Here is a 21,983-nt window from a genome sequence, read left to right as displayed (position 1 = left end):
AATCAGGTACTGGAGGAGGGAGGTTAACACCTGGGAGCTGGGTTTCCAACGGAGGAAGAGCAAACCATTTTGGGTGTCGCGGTTCGATTTCGGTTTCGGTGCGGTTTTGAAAACCCAAAACCGAAACCAAACCGTTTTGGGTGCCGCGGTTCGGTTTTGAAACCGAAACCGTTTCAAAACCGTAAAACCAAACCGTTTGGTGCGGTTTGATTCGATTCGTGTTTCGGTTTCGGTTTTCGGTTCCAAGTGCCCACCCCTACTTTTGAGCCCAAAGTTCAAGTTTTAACCCAAACAGTACCCCCTTCAATTAATATTCAGGTTGGAATTTCAGGCGCCAATATTGATTGAATAGTCGCATGCCTGTATACCTCCTCTTTCTCTTGGGATTTGAACTCTTTCTAAAGATAATTATCACTTTCTTGCGATCTTTCCATTAACCCACTAATCCTCTACATACTTAGCACGAAATCCCCTTTCCTTAAAAATTTCTACCTTCCCAGACGTCTTACTTCTCTTAAACTTTCAGACTATTCTTTGTTCTTTGCCCGATATCTTCTACTCTTGTCATCTGCTTTATCGTTCCTCTCCCAAACTTTATTAAATGGCTTCAGGATCCAGCCAGGTCCAACTATAATACGAATCCGACGAAGGCATAGCCACCTTACGCCGCTTACCCAACGGATTGCATTGCCCACGGGCATGTTTGTATTCTGAACTTTTCTTTGAAGGGCATGGGGCACAATCGTTGGGTCCTGCATGGATTTCTCACGTCCTTGCAATGATAGAGAACAATATGCTCAGGGGTAACTGGTTTTCCCCAAATCCTTTCTTGGCTGAGTCGGCATTTCTTCAGTTAAATGGTCATCATATCGTCGAGGCTTTCCTCTAATGAACGATCCGGCTTGGGCTCAGTGGATTGATGAACTAGAGCCAACTTTTAAGAAGAAATGGATGAATAATGGTATCTACGAACCAATAATGCTCTAAAAAACTACCATTATTCCTAAGCCCAAACTGCTTGCTACTTCTCTTCTTTTCTGGAATTCGGGCACAAATACCTTTGACTTTCGCATGGGTCCCATGTCTCCAACTATTATAGACATGGCCTAAATCTTCGAGCTAAGACCATCGGGCAGGATAGTAGATGTTACTCAAGACTGGGTTCCCCCTTCAATTGTTGAAAACTCAGGTTCCTCCGCCTCTTTCCTTTCACTGGAATATTATTCTGCAACTTTCAAGAGTTACGGAACTTCTTTCAAGGGGTTCATCCCTTTCGTAAAGGAGAATTTTGGAGCAGATTCTTCTCATGTTGATAAGGATCAAGAACACATGTACTTCATTTTATACTGGCTTAACAAGCATGTATTCCCCAATAAGTCTAAAGGGGTGAAGGTTGAATGGATTCCCTTAGTAGAAGCTCTCCACAACTTTGATGATGTTGCTACAGGTCCATTCCTTCTTTCTCATCTCTACCACCTTCTTTTTGAAATGACTCAAGGCGAGCCATTTGAAACCAATCTGAATAGACCCATATGGATGATCCAAACATGGCTTCAATGGTATTTCCCAGAGTTTCGAGCTGCTAACTTAGAGTTCTCAGAAGGTGTGGCTCCTACCCGAATCTTAGCTGAAACTGCTCCTACAGATCACTTCACCTTTGCCTGCTTCTTCTTCTTCAAAGTTTGTAGAACCCGATCATACTTGGAATGAGGTGCGTCAGTTTTGAGGAGATATCTTTGGTTCTCTGATCAAGCTTTTCCAGACACTCCCGGGGAAGATGCCACTTCTTTTTGCGAAGAGAAATTCATTAGTTGTATTCAACCAAGAGACATAGCCTGGGGAGTTCGGGGCAACCGATATGGTCGAGGGTTGGAAGTCTATCACCTTAAATTTTGCAGCAGGCAATTAGGCTTTATGCAAGCCATTCCCATTCCGTTCTTTGATTCTGCCCACTGTGGTACTTCCTTTTGATTACCATCCCCTGCAGAGGTGACCTTCCGAGCTGCCCGACGTAGTCTTGAAGTTATGAATCAGGCCACCCGAAAATCCATAGTTCTTAATTTTGAATGTACTCCACTCTTTTCTGCCTAGTGAGAAGACAAATGGACTAAGAAATATGGAGGAGATTTGCGGGAAACTCATGACCGACTCTTCAGTCAACTTTCCCTCAAGTCATACCCCAGTTCGGGCGAACTTGAAAACTAGAAGGAAATGATCCAGCAGAAGAACCGATTACTTTTGATAGGTATTTCTCTTCTTAACTTGACTCTGTCCCTCCCTTTTCTGAAGTCCTCTAAATCTTACTTTGCTTGATCCTGCAGCCCAAGTAGATGTTGAAACGGTGCCCATTAAGTCCAATGATGACTCAGCTAATGCGTCAGTTCTTCATAGAGCCGTAGTAGAGGCTAAAAGACGAGAAGCTGGAGAATGCGAAGATGTTTCGGAATCTTTTGGAGATTCAGAGGCTGAAGAAACTCCTGATGCGAACATTAAAACACCTAAACGAAGGAAAACAGTTGTGATTGAGACCTCAGAATCTGAACCTGCATCCCCACCCAAACCTAAACGACCAATTCCCACCAGAAAGAGTAAAAGAGCAAGAACCATCCAGACTTCTAAGCCTTCAGTCCCGTCTGCTCTAATTTCTGAGGCAGGCAAAAAGAAGCAAAAGTCTTCAAGTAAGTTTCCTGTTCTCCTTTATCAAACTGCCATCCTTCTTCCTTATCTAATTGTTCTTGTCTTCTTTGAAATCAGGACCTCAAGCATCCAAAAAACCAACTATTGCTTTAAGGGAGGATCCACTAGGAGCTGAAATGTATCAAAAGGCTGAGGATTTGCGAAATATCACCCTCAAAGAGCTTGAGGTATTTTGCTTGTATTTTATCTGCATAATCTTCCTTAAACTCTGAATATGATTGCTTGATCTAGGCCGCAAGGGAGGAAAAGATCCTTCCGACTAAGGCCTCTTTGTCATCTGCCCGAGAAACAAGCATCTCTCTTCCTCGGGTTAATCCTTCAGAGGTGCATTCCCTCCATCTTGAATCTTGGATAACTTTATAGTTTTTGGAACAAATGCCTGATCCTTTCTCTTATTCTTTCTTCATCCAGGTCGGGGTATCTGCCCCTTTGCCTAGTTAAGGATTACCTTCAAAATCTTCAATTTCTGCTTCTGCCCTAGAGGCAACTCCATGTTCTCAATTTGATCCATTCACAGGAGTCATGTTGCACTTTGTGGATGAGGGCAGTAATTCGGTGTGTACTTGTCCTGTCATTGAATTTATGTACATTGTGTCCATATTAACTTCTGTTTATATTTTCTTCAGCCTTCTCCAATATATGGACCACAACAACCGTTAGTGGTAACACGTGACGAACTCGCAGTCCCTGATATTCCTGTAACCTCAGGGGCAGCTATTTTGCAGGTGCTTGCTTGCCCAATAGTTACCACTGATGAGCTTCATTCTTCTCCTCAGGGTCGAACTCGGGTATGAAAATATTTTCTTTCTAGTTTCTTCTTATATCCTGCTTTATTAACAATTGCTGCAATCCCTGGATGCCTCTTAGGGCATTGGTGAAGTTTCGGGCACAACTTTTTCTTCCCTTGTTAGTGATAGTGGTTCTCCTTCTCAAACAAGAGTAGATATTCTTCCCTTTTAAAGCCCCAGAGCTTAGTCAGGCATATTTCTTCTTCCCAAAACTTCTCTTTACTTCAAACTACATTTCTTGCCTTAATTTGGTCTTCTCTGGTTCTTACAGCAAGCCCTAAGATAAGCTTCGGGCAAAGCTCCCCCGGCCTCCTTCAACTTTTGGAGGTACATGGATTACCCTTCCTGGGCCTGAGAAGATCGGGAATACCGAAATTGCCCTATCAGTGGTTACTACTCCATTAGAAGAAACTGGAGTGCGAACCCCTCCCGCTTCTTCTACATTTTCAATGACTGCCAACTTGCCTGAACTTTTTGAAGAATTCAGGCAACTTGAGACAAGGCTGAAATCTTCAAAGCATTCTTTAGCACATTCCAGCTTTCAAGAGCAACACCGAGCTTTCCAAGAATGGGCTAGGAAAGACTTCTCATCTTCATTCAGCCTCAAGGCTCTTCGTGACCTAGAAAAGGTTACGATTGAGCTTTTCAAAGCCGATAAGCTATCCAAAGCCCAACATGATTCCTTTCTCTCTTACTTTGAGAATTTACAGGCTCTTAGCAACATCAGAGAGCTGATAGACAAGCCAATCATGTAAAATGCTTTAAGGAGAAGGAATCAAGTACTTCTGCACAGGTCGAGCAATTGATGGATGAGGGCTTGCTGACAAAAGAAATGATTGGAGTGGTAACTTCTGAAATCCAGAAGCTGGAGGAACAACTTGTTGCTCTTAAAGCTGAGCAAGCAACTCTTCTTGGCACCCTCAAACATCAAATCGAAGAAGTGAAGAAGTCAAACTCGGAGCCAGAGTACACTAGGTCTCAACTTGCAAATAGCAATACTGTTATGGCCGAACCTAGTAGAATTTTTGTAATTATGCAGACTTATCATTCCCAAATAATCACTCTGAGTAAAGATGTACAATTGTTAGACTAGGATTACTTGTAACCCTTCTTTTAACAGAATGAACATGTGTTTTGCCTCTGTTTGTTTTGCTTATGGCTCTTGTCTGAATTGACTTCGGGCAATTCCCTTCTCTTGTCTAAATTGCGTATGGCTCTAGTCTTCTTTGTAGATTTCCTGTCAAGGTACACAGTCTACTTACTTCCCCCTTAGTTTCCAAAGAGATTCTTTCCATGCTCTTCAACACTTGTATCATAGTAGCATGCAATTCTTTATTAGTTCATTTTCCTTTAGTTCTTCCAGATGAAGTTGGGCTTTCCAGGACCACCTGTCCTGATGGAGAAGAAGGATTTCCTAGTTGATCTGTCATCTTTAACATAGGTTGAGACGATTCGTATTTTGTCCTCTTTTTTGACATACGAGATTAAAACATAGATCCTACCGGTCGTGCCAAAACTATGTTCGTGGCTAGAATTTCCATTAAGGATGTTTCCTAGCAGACGAGCACACAGTTCCCCGAGAGGTTGGCGCATGTTGATGATTTATGTCGGGCTTCTGCTCACTGGCAGGCTTGTCAGGCAAATCTTGTCGGGTAAGGCTTGTCGGACAAGGCTGAAAGAAAGGATAGGGTTAACTTTGAAAGGTGTCTTTGTAGGGCCTTAGGTGTAGGCCTTGAGGCTCACAGTCAAGATTAACTTTTAGGTGTTCAGGCGTGCCACTGCCCTCTTTAGCATGGCAAATGTAAAACAAATGTTGAGTTTTAATTATATATATACCCGAGAGGCTATTTTAGTTATGAAATGTGCCTTTATGGGGCCTTAGGTGTAGGCCTTGAGGCTCTCAATCAATAACTAACCCAATACTCGAACATATAATGTTTGTTTCATTGATTGCGGAAGTGTTATGACTATTATACTTCTAATTACCCGAGCCTGAAGAGCATAATGAATCCAAATAGGTGCCTTTGTAGGGCCTTAGGTGTAGGCCTTGAGGCTTCCCATCAGAATTACTTCTATACTCAAACGTTCTATGATAATCATAATATAACAGAAATAAAACTAGGAAATAGGTCGATTACTTGCGCCCCAAGTAACTTCGGACTTCTTGTTATCAAAGACTGTCGTGGATGGGTTAAGTCTACATAAGGTTCTTTTTTATGCCTTGAGACCAAGGACTTTTGAATGATCAATCTTACATGCTCGAAGGTTTAGAACTTAGATCTGATTTAAACTGTGACTACATATTCCAATCGGATTCAAGCACTGAGGAGTCTTTTAATCATCAACTTGCTAGAAATAACTTGGATACAAATGGAAGTATACAACATATTACTAGACTTATGAATGAAAAGACAAAAACAAAGAGGGTCGAGCAAGGTTTCACTTTGTCGGGCAAGGCTGGTCGTCTTGCAACTTCCTATCTTTGTGATTTATAGAGGGGTTTGAGAACTTGAAAAGAGGGATGGGGAGATGAGTTTACAGAAGGAAATCGATACTACAACAAGATTTAGACAAGGTAGCAGAGCTTTTACAAAGGCTTTTGGTGAGGGTTGATCCCGAAAGGGATGAAGGCTTGGGCTGACTACAGCTTCGTTGAAGGCAAATCTGGCTTGAACAGAGTTTGTGCTTGTATTTGTTTGTTTGTTTGTTTGAGTGTCCTCATCTCTGATTTCTCTTTCTTCTTTTATAGACAGTTTGGCTTGGCCTCCTGTAGCTTTAATCTTGCCTGAATGCAGCTTGAAAGGCAATGACTTATCAGCTTTTTACTTGTACTGCCACTGTAAAGTGCTTTTGGGCTGATTAGCTGGCTGGTCTACACCACTTGGTTTCTAGGTAGGTGAACAAGTGGTTCAAATGATTTGCACCTAGTCGGGAAAAACCTTTTTCTGCCTTCTGGGCTTTGGCTGGGCTTCGAGCTCCTTTCCTCCTGGTCCTCTTTTTGGGCTAACTCCCTTTTGAGCCCAAAGTTTAAGTTTTAACCCAAACAGTACTAGAAAAAAATTAGTTTAATCATCAATATACGGTTGGCATCACATAATTCATTAAGTTTCATACTTAAATTTACAAAATCAATAACTAAACCAACACAAGCGAAAACAACTTTTGATATCTCATCAGTCATCGCAAATCATTCTCTCATTCTCAATATTTTGCTTCACTATTTACTTCTTCGTTTAGAGAAAGTGAATATACATTTTGTTGCTAAAAAAATTGTAATTAATAGTTGAATTTAAAAAGAAAATATGGATTCTTTAGCAAACAACAAAAAGGCATCCTAAATTATGAGACACACATGTGTGTTGACCTGGCATTTCAAATCCGACCCGACCTGACCTATTAAAATAAGTATTCAGGTGAGTGTTTAACAGGTCGGGTGGTTAACGGGTCAACCCGTTAAGCACTTGTTGAATAACGGGTCATTTCGGATGAACCCGTGAAACTCGTTATTTGGAGTTTTGTGTAATTTCAATGGTCAATAATGAAACCCTCCCTCTGTCTCGCATTGCACTATTGTAGTACAAGCACACCGTCTCTGAGAAGTTATCCCTCATCTTCTTCCTCATAAATTACCATTCTCTCCAGCGTCTTCTTCCACTTCAGTGTGCCCTCATCTTCTTCCTTCGAGTCCTTCGCGTGGCTCATCTTCTTCCTTCGAGTCCTTCGCGTGGCTCATCTTCTTCCACTCCAGCATCTTCTTCAACTCGACGACGTGCGCAATACTGCACTATTACAGTAGATGATAACAAAATTGCTTCTGGTTCTGCTTGCAATACAGGATACTCGACGACTTCTTTTTCTACTCCAGCATGTCCTCTTCTTTTTCTACTCCGGCGTCTTCTTCAACTCAACGGTGTGCATAATACTGTAGTACTGCACTATTGCAGTACAGGATAATGAAATTTGGATGAAATGTTAAAAAAAAAATGTTAACAGGTGAAACGGATGACCCGTTACTTTAACGGGTTGGATTCGGGTAACCTGTTAACTTAACGGGTTGAGTTCGGGTGACCCGTTTACAGGTCTACCATACAACCTTTATGTCAATCCTCCCCCTCCCAATCCCTAAACCTCATTCCCAAATTTTCTAAATTTCTTTTGATTCTTCATCTTCCCCAAATCTCCTAATATATTTCCTCAGTTTTTGCTCTCCATTCGGAAAAAAAAATAAATAAACCCCAGAACATTTCTTGGACCGGAAGCTGAGTTTGCGTTTAAATTAGCTTCCTTTTTCAACTTGCTCATGAGGAAGGGTCAAGATCAAGGGCTCTATGTGCTCGTGCCCTCAGTCTTAAGTGTAGCCGTCTCCGCCGTAACATGATCAGAAGACCCAGATGAAGAAAATCTGGAAAGAAGAAACTCGCGGGAAGGAATCGTCCTCATCAACGCGTGGTGGTGAATGAAGGGCATTCGGACCTGGACTTGTTACTGCAGGGACTGGGTGGTAAGGATGGTCAGCCACTGGTGTCGAAGGCGTCAATCCATGCCATGTCGTCGGTCAAGATTTGGGAATCATATTTAGATTCAAATTGGTTGTGTAAATTTCAACTTTGATGATGGTGATGTAAAAAGAAGGGATGGTTGGCTGTATGGGTGGCTAGTGGTGATGTAGAAAGAAGATGGGTGGGGGAGGAGTTGTGAGAAGGTAGGGGTGGGGTTCTAGGATTTTAGGTTTTTTTTTTAAATTTTTTTGCCACGTGGCATAAATTTGGCAACAACATGGCACAAATGTGGCAGACACGTCAGCTCTTAACGGATCAATGGATGGAAAATGTAACGGATGTATTATATTGAAATAAAATAGTACTTAAGATATGAAAATGAAATGTTTTGAAGGTATTGTATGAGGTTGCAATAAACCTCAAACCTGAGGTGGTAAAGTGTAATTTATCCTAAAAATTTGGGTCGTAATTTATAAAAAGTGGACTACAGGTCAATAAGTTAATTCAATAGACCAAGCCCGATCATGGGTCAGCAATAGAAGTAAAATAATTTTTTTTTCTTCTAGGCCCATTTGTGATTTAATGTTTGACTGCATACTAGTAAATAAAGCAGGGCCAAAATTAGGTGCGGGTTGAACGTGGGCAACCTTTACAGAGGCAAGGTTGCTAGCCAAGGTAAAAAAAGAGAAGCCCAAATCTAGGCTTTAAGTCGCAGTTTCCAAAACCAGAAAATCTGAACTTAATCTGGCTCGGTAGGTTTCGGATTTTGTTTAAGGACCTAGAAAATCTTCTGCGACTCGCCGACTTCTCCTTACCAAGCAGAGCAAACACTCTGCCATCTTTCAAATTGAAATTCCTATCCTTCACCCTTTGCACGTTGAATTTCACATCAACAACATCTCCCTATAACCTAGGAGCTTTGTTCGGATTCAAGCTTTTTTACTGTATTTGGACGATTCCTCCGACGCCCGCCATCAAGGTTAGTCTGAACAATTCCTAACTTATTGACCTATTGCATGTCAAAATCTGCTTCAAATTTGTGATTTAATATAATTGGGCTTTAGAAATACTTTCATGATTTTGTCTAATCCAATTTAACAATTAGAAATTTTGCATTTACGAGATGTGCTCCTGGTGACTGCAATTTCATCTGCTCCAAACAAATAGATTCTTTTTAATCTGAATTTAAAAAATTATATTCGAATTTGCTTTACTATGATTCAGTTGGAATTAGGGGTTGTGTTTTAGTGTTTCCTAGATGGCATGAGTTGTATATAAAGAAAAGAGTGATTTTTTGTAAGAGTTCATCATGATCATATACACGAGTATGATATTATCAAGTAAGATGTCGAGTCCTCTTGCATTCATGTAATTACATTTATGAGCTGCTTTTCTGGGTTTTTGTTAATTTGTTTGCTTGTCTGGTGTATACAAGAAAAGCTAATGACACTGCCATGAACATTATCAATTTATACATGAAAAATGTAACACTTGGGCCAAACTAGCCATTTATTTTGAGCACGTCACATTAGGGGTGGACAAACGGGTATAGGAACCACAGGTTGGGTGGGTAATCAAGGTTCGTGGTGGTTCCTAATTTTGTAAAAACAGAAACGGGGTGGGGTGGGACAGGGCGGGCCTTTGAAATTTTCGGTTCAGGCCGGTTCCTAAAGTACAGGAACCGCGGGTACCTGGACCGGCCAGTTTGTAATTAGAATGGACGGACGAAATTGAAGATATCGTATCTCCATCCAATCTTAATCGTTGGTTTTAGGTTTCCTCGTCCTATACCTATCGAATTCGACTTTGTCATTCTCACTCTATCACTCGAGTCTCTCGCCGTCTCGAGTGCGTCCTCCCCTTCCCTCCACCACCCCGACATCACGACGGCCATAACGACCACCATCTTCTCGATTTGTCACCTCTTTCTCACCTCCTTCTCGCCGTCTCGATTTGACATCCCAGACTTTCAGAACCCAATCACCACAGCACCCATCTTCTAGATTTGTCACCTCTCTCTCGCCGTCTCGAGTGCGTTGTCCCCTCCCCTTCACCACCCTGACATCACGACGGCCTTGGTGACCACCACGATGGCCCAACAACTTCGACGACATCCCAAACTTATAGAACCCAGTCACCCTACCTCCCATTTTCTCGATTTGTCACCTCTCTCTCAGTCTCACAAGTAAAAACCAACCTCTGCGTATATAATTGATCTGCATTTCGAGTTCTCTGCTTTATTTCGGGTGTTAAATCCCTAAATATTATATGGATTGAGTTTGATTTAGTTGTTTTTCGACATTTTGTTGTAATCTGAATCACTTGTTGTGTTTATTAACTTTATTGTGCTAACTAATTACTATATTAGGTCAATTTTATGTGATTAGTGCTAGCATTTTGAGGACCTGAATCTGATACTCAGTCTCACAGGTAAAAACCAAACCCCCATTTTCTTCTCTGCTTTATCAAATTTTGTTTTAAAATCAATTGAATTAAATCTGTATTTGTTCATGCGAAATGTGGATATGTGGAATTCTTGTTAGAAATGTAAGTTGTTACCATTGTTATTCAACTTCTTGTTAGAAATGTAAGATATTACCATTGTTATTCAACTTCTTGTTAGAAATGTCTTTGTATTAGTTTCATGTGTCTAGGGTGGAGAGTGCAAGAAGTTTAAAGTGCCAACTGTGCTATTTCTTTTTGTCCTTTTTTTCTGGTAGTTTACGAGTCTTGGTTGATGATGCCTTGGGGCATGAACAGTCTTATTTCATAGACAAGTTTGCAATTTAGTGAAAAATGTAAAACCATTTTTTGGTTTTTCATGCCCATGTACATAAAAGTCTTCATCGTTCAGTTTAATAGTTTTGTAATAGAATTTTTTTCCCCCAAAGTTTTGTAACAGTTTACCTCTCTAAACCCAGGTTTTCATGAATGCTACTGTAATTTGTCTGTGCTGTGAAACAACTCTTGTAATTTAAAGAAAAATGTCTTTGCCGCTGTGCACTGCAGTGCAGCTTTGAAAAATGTTATTTCTGAAAGAAAAAAAAAGTTGGACCTGTAGACTCGGCCCGGCCCGTGCCCACCTCTACGTCACATTAGCAAAATAATAAAACATATGACAACGGGTTTTTCCAAGTCAATTTTTGTTGGCATGTTGTTGTTCATGTAAGTGTCAATTTGATTCATGCAAGTGGTTTTGGCATTTTATGACCAAGAAGAAGAAGAATAGTATGTATGCTATAATATTATGAATCTGAGAACTGAGACATGTGAATTGTATGGATACGAGGCATGTGAATTGTATGGAGGTTAGACCCAGCAGTTTCTAACACGACACGAAAATAAACGATTTCGGGTCAACACGATAACTAATCGGGTCATTATCGGGTAACCCGTTAAGAACCCGTTATTAACGGGTTCTTAACGGGTATATATGCGGGTAACACGTGGGTTCGTTTCGACCTGTTAAGAAAAAAAATTATTTTGATAATTTTAAAGTTTAATTACTAAAATATTTATATAAATCTTTTAGTATATATACAATATATACAATAGCCATATTAATATATACAACAACCATATTAATATATACAATATATTTTATATAACAATATACAATATATACAATAGCCATATTACTAAAAGAGATCAAGTTTATACAACAGTCATATTAATATATACAATATATTCTATATTAAATATATAGTTTTGTATTATTATTCTATATAAGTTTTAAAAAAAAATTATTCATTATTTATTTTTATTATGAGAATTTCTTATTATCATTACTAGGATAAATTTTACTTAACATGTTGTTGTCCAAAATTAAAATAAACTAGTATAGTAAGTATTTGTATGGGCAAGTACTAAGAAGACATACATACAAGTATGAAAAATGTGAAAGAATATATAAACACTTGTGATTCATCATTATTTCTTCACGAGTAGATAATGGTTACACTTACATTATTGTTTAGATTTTTAAAATCCTCCAAACCCTCATGAATAATGTTTTTTATTTGAGGGAAAAATTAATAAAATTAATAATAATTATTGTAGAATTGTAAAAAATGTAAAAAAAAATATACAATCACTCGTAATGACAAACTTTACAACTTTCATGAAAGGTTCCACTTCGAAATGCAACACTATAATCCATAAACCTTAAATTTATATTTAACCGTTGATTGTCATTTACACTTTATTCTTGTTATTGAATTTCATTTTTAAAATTTTCTTTTTTGAAAACATGATCATCTGGCGAATGTAAGAAGGTGAACGATTCAGATCTTTGATATCACGTTTCGATATTTACGGTTAACTAAAATATGAGTCGATGTCATATAATTTGTAGAAACTTTATAAACATCAAGCAATATTTTCACTAACCATAAAACTCTAAACATAATATCAACTATCCAAACTGTTCATCTTCTTGCATCCTCTAATAGATCATGTTTTCAAAAAAGAAAATCTTAAAAAATAAAATTTGATGAGAAAAACGAAGCGTAAATGTAAACAACAATCAACGGTTAAATTTTGATCTATGATTTATATGATTATAGTGGCAAATTTTGAAGTTAAGCTCTTCACGAAAGCTGTAAAGCTTGTCATTACGAGCGTTTATATATATTTTTTATATTTTTTATACTTCTACATTAATTAAATAACTATTAAAGACTTTACTTAAATAACAGCCGTCAGATAAATGAGAATAAATCTTTACCGTTTGATTCTATTTCATTTATATTATTGAAACTGTTTTGGACAAAAAAGCCCCTTATATTTTCCATTATTTTCCAATTTTTCCATCTGATTTGATCAGAAGCCAGCGCCCCAGCCCTAAATTCTAATCCCTTCCTTTCTTTCTCTCTCCGCACTCCCGTATCCTCTCTGCTCTGTTCTTCCTAGCCTCTCTCTCCCGCCGTCTGTTCTTCCAAATAGCTCTAATTCGACGACCACGATCTTCTTGTCCTCCATTCGTACAACCACTTCTGTGTAAGTATTTCTCCCTCTTCAACCTTGCTCTCTCTCTTCACTCTTTCTACGCTGATAATATACGTACTTGGGTATTTTTATATCACTATATATACACACTTTCTGTGTTCTTTTCATTTGTTTAATGTTGTATCTTCATAAATCTTATGTTTTTGTTTCTTCTTTTTCGTTCGAAATTACGAATTTTCATTACTTGAACAAAAATCCATGTTTTGTTTTTAAAATCTGACAATCTTTGATTAGTTCCAACATGCAGTGATTTAAGTTTGGATTATTTGACTTGTTAACTGATATGGGAATTCTGGATTTTAGCTACTGATATCAAAGCAGTATTTGAGTTTACTTTTTCTGATATGGCAATGTTTTTGTTTACTTTTTCTGATATGGGGATTCTCCAATTCTGGATTATTTGACTTGTCAACTGATATGTCAATTTTTTTGTTTACTTTTTCTGTTGAAATCTGCTCAAGGGGTATTTGAGTTTCTGCATTTCGTTTGCTGAGTGTGTTTACTGCTTGTTAAGTACATGAGTTTGATAGCTTTTAAAGCTGTAAATTTCAAAAATTACTTGATGAGTATTTTTTGCTAGTGTTCTCTACAGCTAACTTTGATCTTGTATATATGCGTGTGCTGGTATACCTTATAAGAGTTTGTTAGATTTTGGTGCTACATTTTTGAACTGCTTAGGGCCTTTGTCTCGCTATTAACTTTGCCATCTTCGACTGCCTGCAAAATTTTCACAACAGAAAGTTATGCATAAATGAGTGGCATAAATTTAATTATTACAAATGCATAAGGAGCTAGCCTCTGCTTTCAAATAATAAATTTGGCATTCAGTAGTTTGAACTACAAAGATAGTGACAAGTTTTTGGATCGATATTACTATGCTTGTGAATTGGTTGGATGATGATTTTGGGCATGTAATGCCAAGGAATTTCATTACAAGAATATTTCTGGATGTTCTTTTTTGTTTCACCTATGCTTCACTTTTGTTCTGAAAGAAAGAAGATCAAAAAGGGAAATTGCATGACAGTGTTTTTCAAGCTGTTTTTGATTCATGGAAATGAAAAAATGTAACTGAAAGCCAGCAGCTGCACAGAGCACTATATCCAGGACCAGGAGCCCCCATTTTTAAACATATATATATATATATAATCTAATTAGTGCATACCCAAATTATTTCGTGTGGTGTTAGTGAGCTAATGTTGAATAATTGTGTGTCTAGAGATTCTAACCGAAACTCGGTAATTTCGTGATTTGTGATTAGAATTAGAAGCTGAAGCTCCGACAATGAAGAGTAAAAAGGGAAGCAAGGCACGTGCAAAATACATGGTTAAAGACAATGGCATGGTTGAAACTGGTAATGTTCTTGTACATGACACAGAACTAGGAACTCCATCTGAGATATTTGAGCATTTGGTTTGTGGATATATGTACCCTAATCCATCTAGTTTTTGGAGAGGCTGCAAATGATGTCTTTGTTAACGGTGTTTTGAATGAATGAACCAAACGTAAAAGTCTAAACTCAAATTATTAATTCATGTTTCTTGTTTAGTTTTGTGAAATTTATACCATCACATATATCTGAATGTTTAAGTAAGCTTCGGAGATATGCGTAATTGGGTGGCGTAAAAAATCCCGACTTTTTCATTGGAACCGCTCTTTTTTAAGCAGCTGAACAAGTGTTTCTTTTTCCCGTGTATCGGTTAATGTAGTGTTATTAATGGGTTATTTGATTGAATGTTTAGTTCGTAGGATGATCAACTCTGAATGATTTCAAAGTTGATTTTGTTTTGTGTGATGATTATCAGCTACTATGGAAGCACTTCTCGAGTAATTATCTGTTCAAGAGATTCTAACTCAAACTTTGTATGATTTCTCACTGATGTTCGTGATTTGAAATTAGAACCAGAAGATCTGCCAATCAAGTCTAAAAAGGGCAGTAAGAAGCGTGCTGCTGCACCGGATTCGAATCCTCCAACTGTCAAAGACATCCTTGAAATTGGTAAGACTTTCCTATGATTGAGACAAAACAAGAAGCACACTTTGAGATTTGGAAATACTGTTTCTTCCCTCAACCGTATCCCGTTCAAGATGGGGATAAAACAAAGTAGAAATACGAAAGGATACTCCTATTTATGTACTATTGAAATTCAAATTACAATAGCATAATTATTTGATTACATGCTTTCATAGTTGTTTCAAATTATTTAATTTAGTTAGAAAACAGTGGTTTGTGAGTAAAATACAAGTCTTGAGCATTTGGTATGTTGATACGTGTACCCTAATTGATCTAGGTCATGGGGAGGCTGCAGATGGAGTTCTTGTTGATGATGACTTGAATGAACCAACCATGGGAGAAAAACTTGGAAGTTTAAATTTATTAGACAATGATAGACCAGAGAGCCATGATAAAGAAGAATCTTCTCTCGATCCAAAGCCTCCAACTGCAGACTCGGTTCATATTTTGCTCAAGCAAGCACTACATGCCGATGACCGTGCTCTTTTATTAGATTGCTTATACACCCAAGATGAGAAGGTAGTAGCTCTCGTAGTTCATATTGGTTATATAATACTTATGCATGAAGATAAGTGTTAATGTGGATGATACAACTGGTGGTTTAGGTCATTGCAAAGTCCATCTCACAGTTGAATCCATCTGGTCTTTTGAAGCTCTTACAATCTCTCATTTCTATCATTCAATCGAGGTAAGATATCTAGAGGTATGCTTTATGTGCCCGGATGCTCTCTTGGTATACCTAATGGATTTGTATGCTTTATTTTTACTCCAGGGGTGCAATTTTGGCATGTGCACTTCCATGGCTTAGAAGTTTACTTCTTCAACACGCAAGTGGTATAGTATCCCAAGAATCTTCTTTGAGTGCCTTGAACTCCTTATATCAGGTAATAAACGATTAATATAAGATGATATCCTGTATCCCAAAGTAAAAGTTTCGTTCAACAAAGAGCCATCTAGAAGTTTAGAATTACTCCATAGAATATAAAATTTAAACCTGCAGGAGCAACATGTTCATGATCTACTTGTATCACTAGTTAGTTTTTGGAATTTTCATTTCCTCATTTGTTTAAGAGATAGTTGCAAGTATGGAGTGTTTTATCTCTGTCATAAGAAATCCTGGTAGTTCTTTTCCTTTCATTGAATTTTTTTATTGACTATGCAGCTCATTGAGTCCAGAGTTTCAACTTTTCAGTCGGCTCTTCAGCTATCGAGTGTCTTAGACGTGCATTATCCAGGGGTAAGGGTGCCGTTGTTAGTGAAATTTATGGCAAGTGAAATATTCTTCAATACCTAGTTAATGCAAGCTTTTTGAATAGGTAATTGATGATGTTGACGAGAATGAGACAATCACTCCATTTATTTATGAGTCCGATACGAGTGATGGAGAGGGATCTGAGGAAGCCATGGAAACCGATCAAGAGAATGAAGAGGAAGAGGAATCTGATGGCGCCCTTGATGGTGTTAGTGATTTTGATGGAATTGAGGACATGAGTGAGTGAGGAAAGTTTTGAGATTTGTTTTGGTTGTATTGTATTCATAGGAGGCTGATATTCCCCCGAACAGAACTTATTAGTAATTGTACGAACCCCATGAGCATTCCATTCGAATGAAATTTTGTTACATGCCTGCCTATCTTTCCAGTTTAAAATGATTTAACTCATGATGAAAATGCAATTTAGTAGGAATATAGAGAGAGGGGAGAATCTCAGTGAGGGACAAGTCCCAGCTTGTGCAGGTGACGGCTCTAAGGATTCTCGACTGAACTGGTTGTGAGACACGTGGAAGATTGATGTGTCCCTTGGAATCACTTTTGGGCCATGCATTTGTGCATCCGGAGATGATTAACTTCGAGCAGTGCGGGCTGAAGCCATCTCTCACACCTCAAATTTGTTGGCCTCAGGATGTAATTCCTTTTGCCTCAACCGGCTGGTTGTATAGTTTTGTAACTTGAGTTGAAGAAAACACAAGGCTCCTAAATTTTAAAGAGCTCTAGGTTTATTTCCGTAAATATGTTTTGAAACAAATGAATGCACAATCTCTCTCTCTCGTGTGCGTGTGTAAAGTTAGACGCAAAGAATGAATTGCATCGCAAAAACACAAAGTGTTATAGTTCTTTCAAAGCGTTTCATGGTTATTATAACGTCGCCTTACATAGTGATCCAAAGCTCTCTTCTTTACCTCGCATTTTTCCCCTTGTACCGTACTGTCTGCACATGGTATAGCTTGCGGGAATGATTCCGGTGTCGTATAAATGACATCCACGCAGCACTTGTCATGCGGATTATAATACGTTATTAGTATGATACCATTTAACACTCCATTCGGGTACAAGTTTATCTGATACCAATCATCATCAGTTGGCTGTAAGTTTATCTGATGATCTAAACAAACCTAAATAAATTACAAATAATATTAGATAATGCTCGACACTCTCAACCACATCTCTCCCTCCTAACAACGCTTGTACAGAAGATAAAATGTATACATCAAGTCGTCAACCGGTTTATCTAATGTTATCTGAAAGTAGCAAAGCGCCTCCATTCATAAGATCGTTCCAATCAGAAGATCCCGGGGTTCTTTGCAGATTAACTCGTAAAGTCCCTAAATGACTACTTTAAGTTCAATAACTTTCATCTGTATGTTGCACAAGGTCACGAGAGAAACTAATGCAGCATGGCCCAAGTACCACCCACGGTTCCTGACATCAATTGGCTAACAAATCCTCACCTTCTAATCAAAATTAGTAGTGATGTCTATATCTGTATCCGAAGGATTTGCAAGCTCAGCCAGCGGCTCCTGTGGACACCAAAACTTCAACATAAGATATTGCACATCAAAGAGGCCACATTTTTATCTGGTTAACAGATTGACCAGGACCAAAATACATTTAGGGATATCATGTTCAATTTCGTTGGACCATAGTGTTCTTTTTTTTTATTGTTTTGCGGAATATTAATATTAGCTCAGATTGGAACATATCCATATTATCATACCTGCTCATCATTGGCTGGAGAAACAATCCCCATTGGAAAACTGTTTGTAAGATCTTCTGCAGTTTCCTGCGAATCCTGCAGCATGGACGAGGGATGGTAACTTAGTATTCAATATACGGAGACATTTATGAAAATTTCCACTGTACTCATTGGTATCTTCAAGTCTAACTAAAGAGTGCATTATGAAAATCCGAATGCTAAGAAAGTGGTTTAAATATTTGTGGTCCAAGATTACCCATGTTCGTCAACAAAAGAATTTCCAACTGGTAGTTAACTTTTAACATTACATGACAAAAAATATAGAAATAAATGTAGAAGATCTAGAACCTTAAATGCAAAACATACTTCCTCATCTGGGTTGACAGAAGCATCATTGGATCCTTCATCAACTTTTTTTGAAAGACGACCAAGAGTACCCTGCATACACCATGATTAGTAGGCATACACAGAATGAGCTTAGCAGTTCATGTAGGAGGTAATAGTAGTAGGAGAGAAAAATCGTACATGCTCATCCTGGCTTCTGGAAATTTCTCCTTCAACAATTAAGGGCTTGGCTTCAATCGACATCCCCTGCAAAGATCAGTTTTGTTACTGCAAAGACTGATCATTTGGAATACTTGGGGTAAACAGTGTAAAGAGGCTAGATTACATTTTATGAACTACCAGCCAAATTACAGCATAAAGGAGAATAAAGAAAACATTGATTAAACACTTGAAAATCAAATCTACTTCTAAAATAAAAAAATGCATATTCTCTATCTCAAATGTTGCACATACAGGTTCTATATGGTCGACAGTAAGGTTCCTTCCACTTTTGCTGAGATCTCTCAATGTTCCCTGTACAATCAATAAACTGGTGAAGAAAATGAAAGTTACTTAATGAGACAGTAACAGACATTGGTGACCATTGCAATAACGACAACAAAGTCCTGTAAAAAAATAATGATGACAATAAGGATCCATTCGAGATACATAAAGAGTGAGAGAACAAGGGTCTGTGGTCTTACGTTTATGTCAAAAATTTAATATTTTTACATTACATAAAAAGCAGAATAAACCAACCTTATTCGCCCACATAAGACCACATGCATTACATAAAGTTCTTGGGCCAGCAGGTCCACGGCGCATTGCAGGTGTATTATTTTCACTAACTCCACAATGTTGACATCTCCGTAAGCTGAAAAAACACAGCAGAAACAGGACAAAGTGTTGAACACAACAATATCAAATGGAAAACTTCAATCATAATTACACATCATTCAAATGCGGTAGAATAGAATTAGCTTGGAACTCACACAGTTTCTGGTTGAGGAGTGCCATCTTGAAGGAAACTCTGAGTCGATTCCCAACTAGAAGCACCTGAAGTTTGTTTTAACGATGCAAACTGTCCATTCTTACGAAGCATCCTAGCAAAAATTAACAAAAACAGAAAGAATCATTCATTATTAACACCATACGTGCATGGAAGATGTAAACAATGATATTACAGATTTGTGAACAAGTGCATGAATAATGAATATCCATATCTTCCCATTTGTCATGTTACTGCACACAAATTATGAATACATAACTAACATAAAAACCAGCATAATCAGATCTACACTCCTCAAGCAAAAGCACAAATTCCCCTAGAATTGAGATGAATTGCAACTAGATGCTTAAACAAAGATGTCAAGAAGAACCGAAAAATGTGTGTGTGTGTGTATTTCTCGTCGCACCAAATTGGGAGCAAAGTCACAAGTGTTAGTTAGGATTGAGAGCATATGGTCGCACCATTAATAGTTAGGCTATTATTCAGTGCATAAAATATCAATTATGTTCAGGAACCATCCCTAAGGAGACAGAACATCAAGAGAATGCTGTAATGGAAAAATACACATATCAATGATTTCAAGTAACTAAGTAAAGATCAAATGCATTCCGAATGTAAGAGCAGTTGATGCAACTGAAATATAGGCAGAAAGTATCATAATTTACTAGGCATTACCAACATAATATCATAATTTATGATTACACAATAAATGATTCTCTTTGAAACACAAATCCCCCATCCCCTACGAAAGTTTCAAATTAGTTGAACCCAAAAGCACCATAACAAGAAAAAGGAACTGAAAGAAGGAAGGGTCATCAGTTCGTCTTACCTCTGTGCAACCTCTTTACGCACAGTGTACCTAATTTTCTTGTCAAAACATCTCTCCTTCCGTTTTTCACGAAACCTGACCAGGGAAGCTATTCTTCGCGAAAGATTTGAACGCTTTGGAGTGTCACCCACACCCTAGAGATTGTGGAAGGCAACACGTGAACATAAGCACAGAAGATGCATTGGAATTGGTCTCATTAATGTCAACATATGAATTACCCTTGTATTCTGATCAGAAGACACTTCAACTGTGGGCATGCCAGTTGGTACATCACGTCCTCCCAACAGCAAGAGCACTGCTTGCACCTGTTATATGGAATCCTAAATATAAGCCTTCTTTAAAAATGGGTATAATCAAAACCAGCAAACTCATTTTATTGTAAATTTAGTAAACGGATGACTGAAACTTTAACAGGCCAACTTAGAGAGAACAGAAGTAGATACAGATTGACTTGGATTCAACTAGTCAAAGAATTATCACATTTTATCGTATATTTTCCCGTCAATAACTTTTAGCTCCATATTGATTTACAACTCATGACAGCATACTTTTGTCCCCTTCCAGTACATCTGTTTAAACACTGAGTTACAGGGGAATCCATGAGTATGATAATTTCCATATTCATTTCATACCCAAAATACCAATTTGATAAATAAAGCAGCTCAACTATTCTAAGGGTCTTCATCCTCAAGAAAAACAATAAGCGAGGAACCGAATCGTAATCAAATTTAAACTTTATCATAAACATAAAAAGTCCCATAAGCTCGTACTCCTTGCCCAACTCAATCAAAATTTCTCTCTTTCTTTTTTCAGCTTTTGGTTGGAACATTATCGCATTTAAATCTTCGCAATTACAAGAAGAAAAAAAATACAAAACTCAATTACACAAAGTTCAGCACAGCACAGTGGCGAATATTTGGGAAGAACGAAAAAATGGTTCTTGCTACAATAAAAGAATATTCAAAACCACCAAATGAGAGAGAACCTTCTCAGGTGTAACAGCAGGGAAGACATACACCTCGCCTTCAAAGGACAGAGTGAGCTCACTGGTCCTGGAAGCCATAACCACACCTCCACCTCCACCTCCACCCCCACCTCCTGCACACTTCTCAACGCTAACGGAGTTCACATGCACCTCTTCCATGTCCTCCATACCATCATCACCACCATCTTCGTAATCACCGTCATCGTCTTCTACCTGTATTGGACCCCTCCCGCGCTCCTCGATTGGTCGAGCTTGCAGAGGCTGTGGATTGACGGCCGCCATCCAATATTCCCTTCACCAAACCCTAACTCTCACCCCCACCACCTTCTCCCAATTCAAAACCCTAAACCCGTTCCCCCGGAAAACCCATCGCCTCCGTCGCAAGGAAAAACTGTAACAATTTTCTGGAACAAACCCTAACCCTAAACCCTACTACTGTAAGCTAAAAAAGCTGGAATTTCTGAGCTCGACGATGAAGAAGAAGAAGCTTCCAAAATTCAATGAGAAAAACAAAGGTAAGCTCCATAAATAGCTAAGATTTGCAAGGCCTGCCTCTCTGTTCCCTTTGAGAGTCGCAAATTGGGTAATAATTTAATTTTGCCCAAACAAAAAATATTCAAAAAAAAAAAAATTCATATTTTCCTACTTTTATATTTTCTCCTTTATAATTTTTGTTTAATCATCACTTAATATTGCGGTCTAGTGATATTTCTTTTCACTTGTAAGTAAGAGGTTTTAGGTTCGATTCTCGCCAAAGACGAGTTTGAACCATATTATGCTAGCACAATGTGAGGCTAAGCTCACCTCTCCACTTAATGTAGATAATATCGTTTATTCCAAAAATTAAAAATAAAAAAGTGTT

The 21,983-nt window shown here is 38.2% G+C and overlaps 2 protein-coding genes across 4 annotated transcripts; one reads left to right on the top strand and one right to left on the bottom strand.

The window, feature by feature from the left end:
• The first annotated feature begins 12,794 nt into the window (after positions 1 to 12,794).
• On the top strand, positions 12,795 to 16,628 carry LOC103402008 (uncharacterized). 2 transcript variants are annotated; one of them, XM_070814749.1, is made up of 8 exons: positions 12,795 to 12,980; positions 14,250 to 14,342; positions 14,889 to 14,987; positions 15,280 to 15,521; positions 15,608 to 15,690; positions 15,775 to 15,886; positions 16,165 to 16,239; positions 16,319 to 16,628. In XM_070814749.1, the coding sequence occupies exons 2-8, from the start codon at positions 14,273 to 14,275 to the stop codon at positions 16,499 to 16,501; spliced, it is 864 nt and encodes a 287-aa protein (XP_070670850.1). In that variant the 5' UTR covers positions 12,795 to 12,980; positions 14,250 to 14,272; the 3' UTR covers positions 16,502 to 16,628. The 2 variants fall into 2 exon arrangements, with proteins under 2 accessions (XP_070670850.1, XP_070670851.1); XM_070814750.1 differs by having other exon boundaries at positions 12,859 to 12,980; positions 14,895 to 14,987.
• A 649-nt stretch (positions 16,629 to 17,277) lies between these two features.
• Positions 17,278 to 21,739, bottom strand: LOC103402007 (GATA transcription factor 24-like). 2 transcript variants are annotated; one of them, XM_029093693.2, is made up of 10 exons: positions 21,122 to 21,739; positions 20,355 to 20,441; positions 20,137 to 20,270; positions 19,291 to 19,401; positions 19,058 to 19,172; positions 18,773 to 18,832; positions 18,500 to 18,565; positions 18,341 to 18,412; positions 17,996 to 18,070; positions 17,278 to 17,798 (listed from the first exon to the last, which is right to left on the bottom strand). In XM_029093693.2, the coding sequence occupies exons 1-10, from the start codon at positions 21,401 to 21,403 to the stop codon at positions 17,733 to 17,735; spliced, it is 1,068 nt and encodes a 355-aa protein (XP_028949526.1). In that variant the 5' UTR covers positions 21,404 to 21,739; the 3' UTR covers positions 17,278 to 17,732. The 2 variants fall into 2 exon arrangements, with proteins under 2 accessions (XP_028949526.1, XP_028949525.1); XM_029093692.2 differs by having other exon boundaries at positions 18,323 to 18,412; positions 21,122 to 21,734.
• Between the last annotated feature and the right edge of the window lie 244 nt (positions 21,740 to 21,983).

This window comes from Malus domestica, chromosome 15 (assembly GCF_042453785.1).
Source record: "Malus domestica chromosome 15, GDT2T_hap1".
NCBI lineage: Eukaryota > Viridiplantae > Streptophyta > Magnoliopsida > Rosales > Rosaceae > Malus > Malus domestica.
The sequence above is the reverse complement of the archived record's forward strand: the minus strand, read 5'-3'. Positions and strand labels throughout refer to the sequence as shown.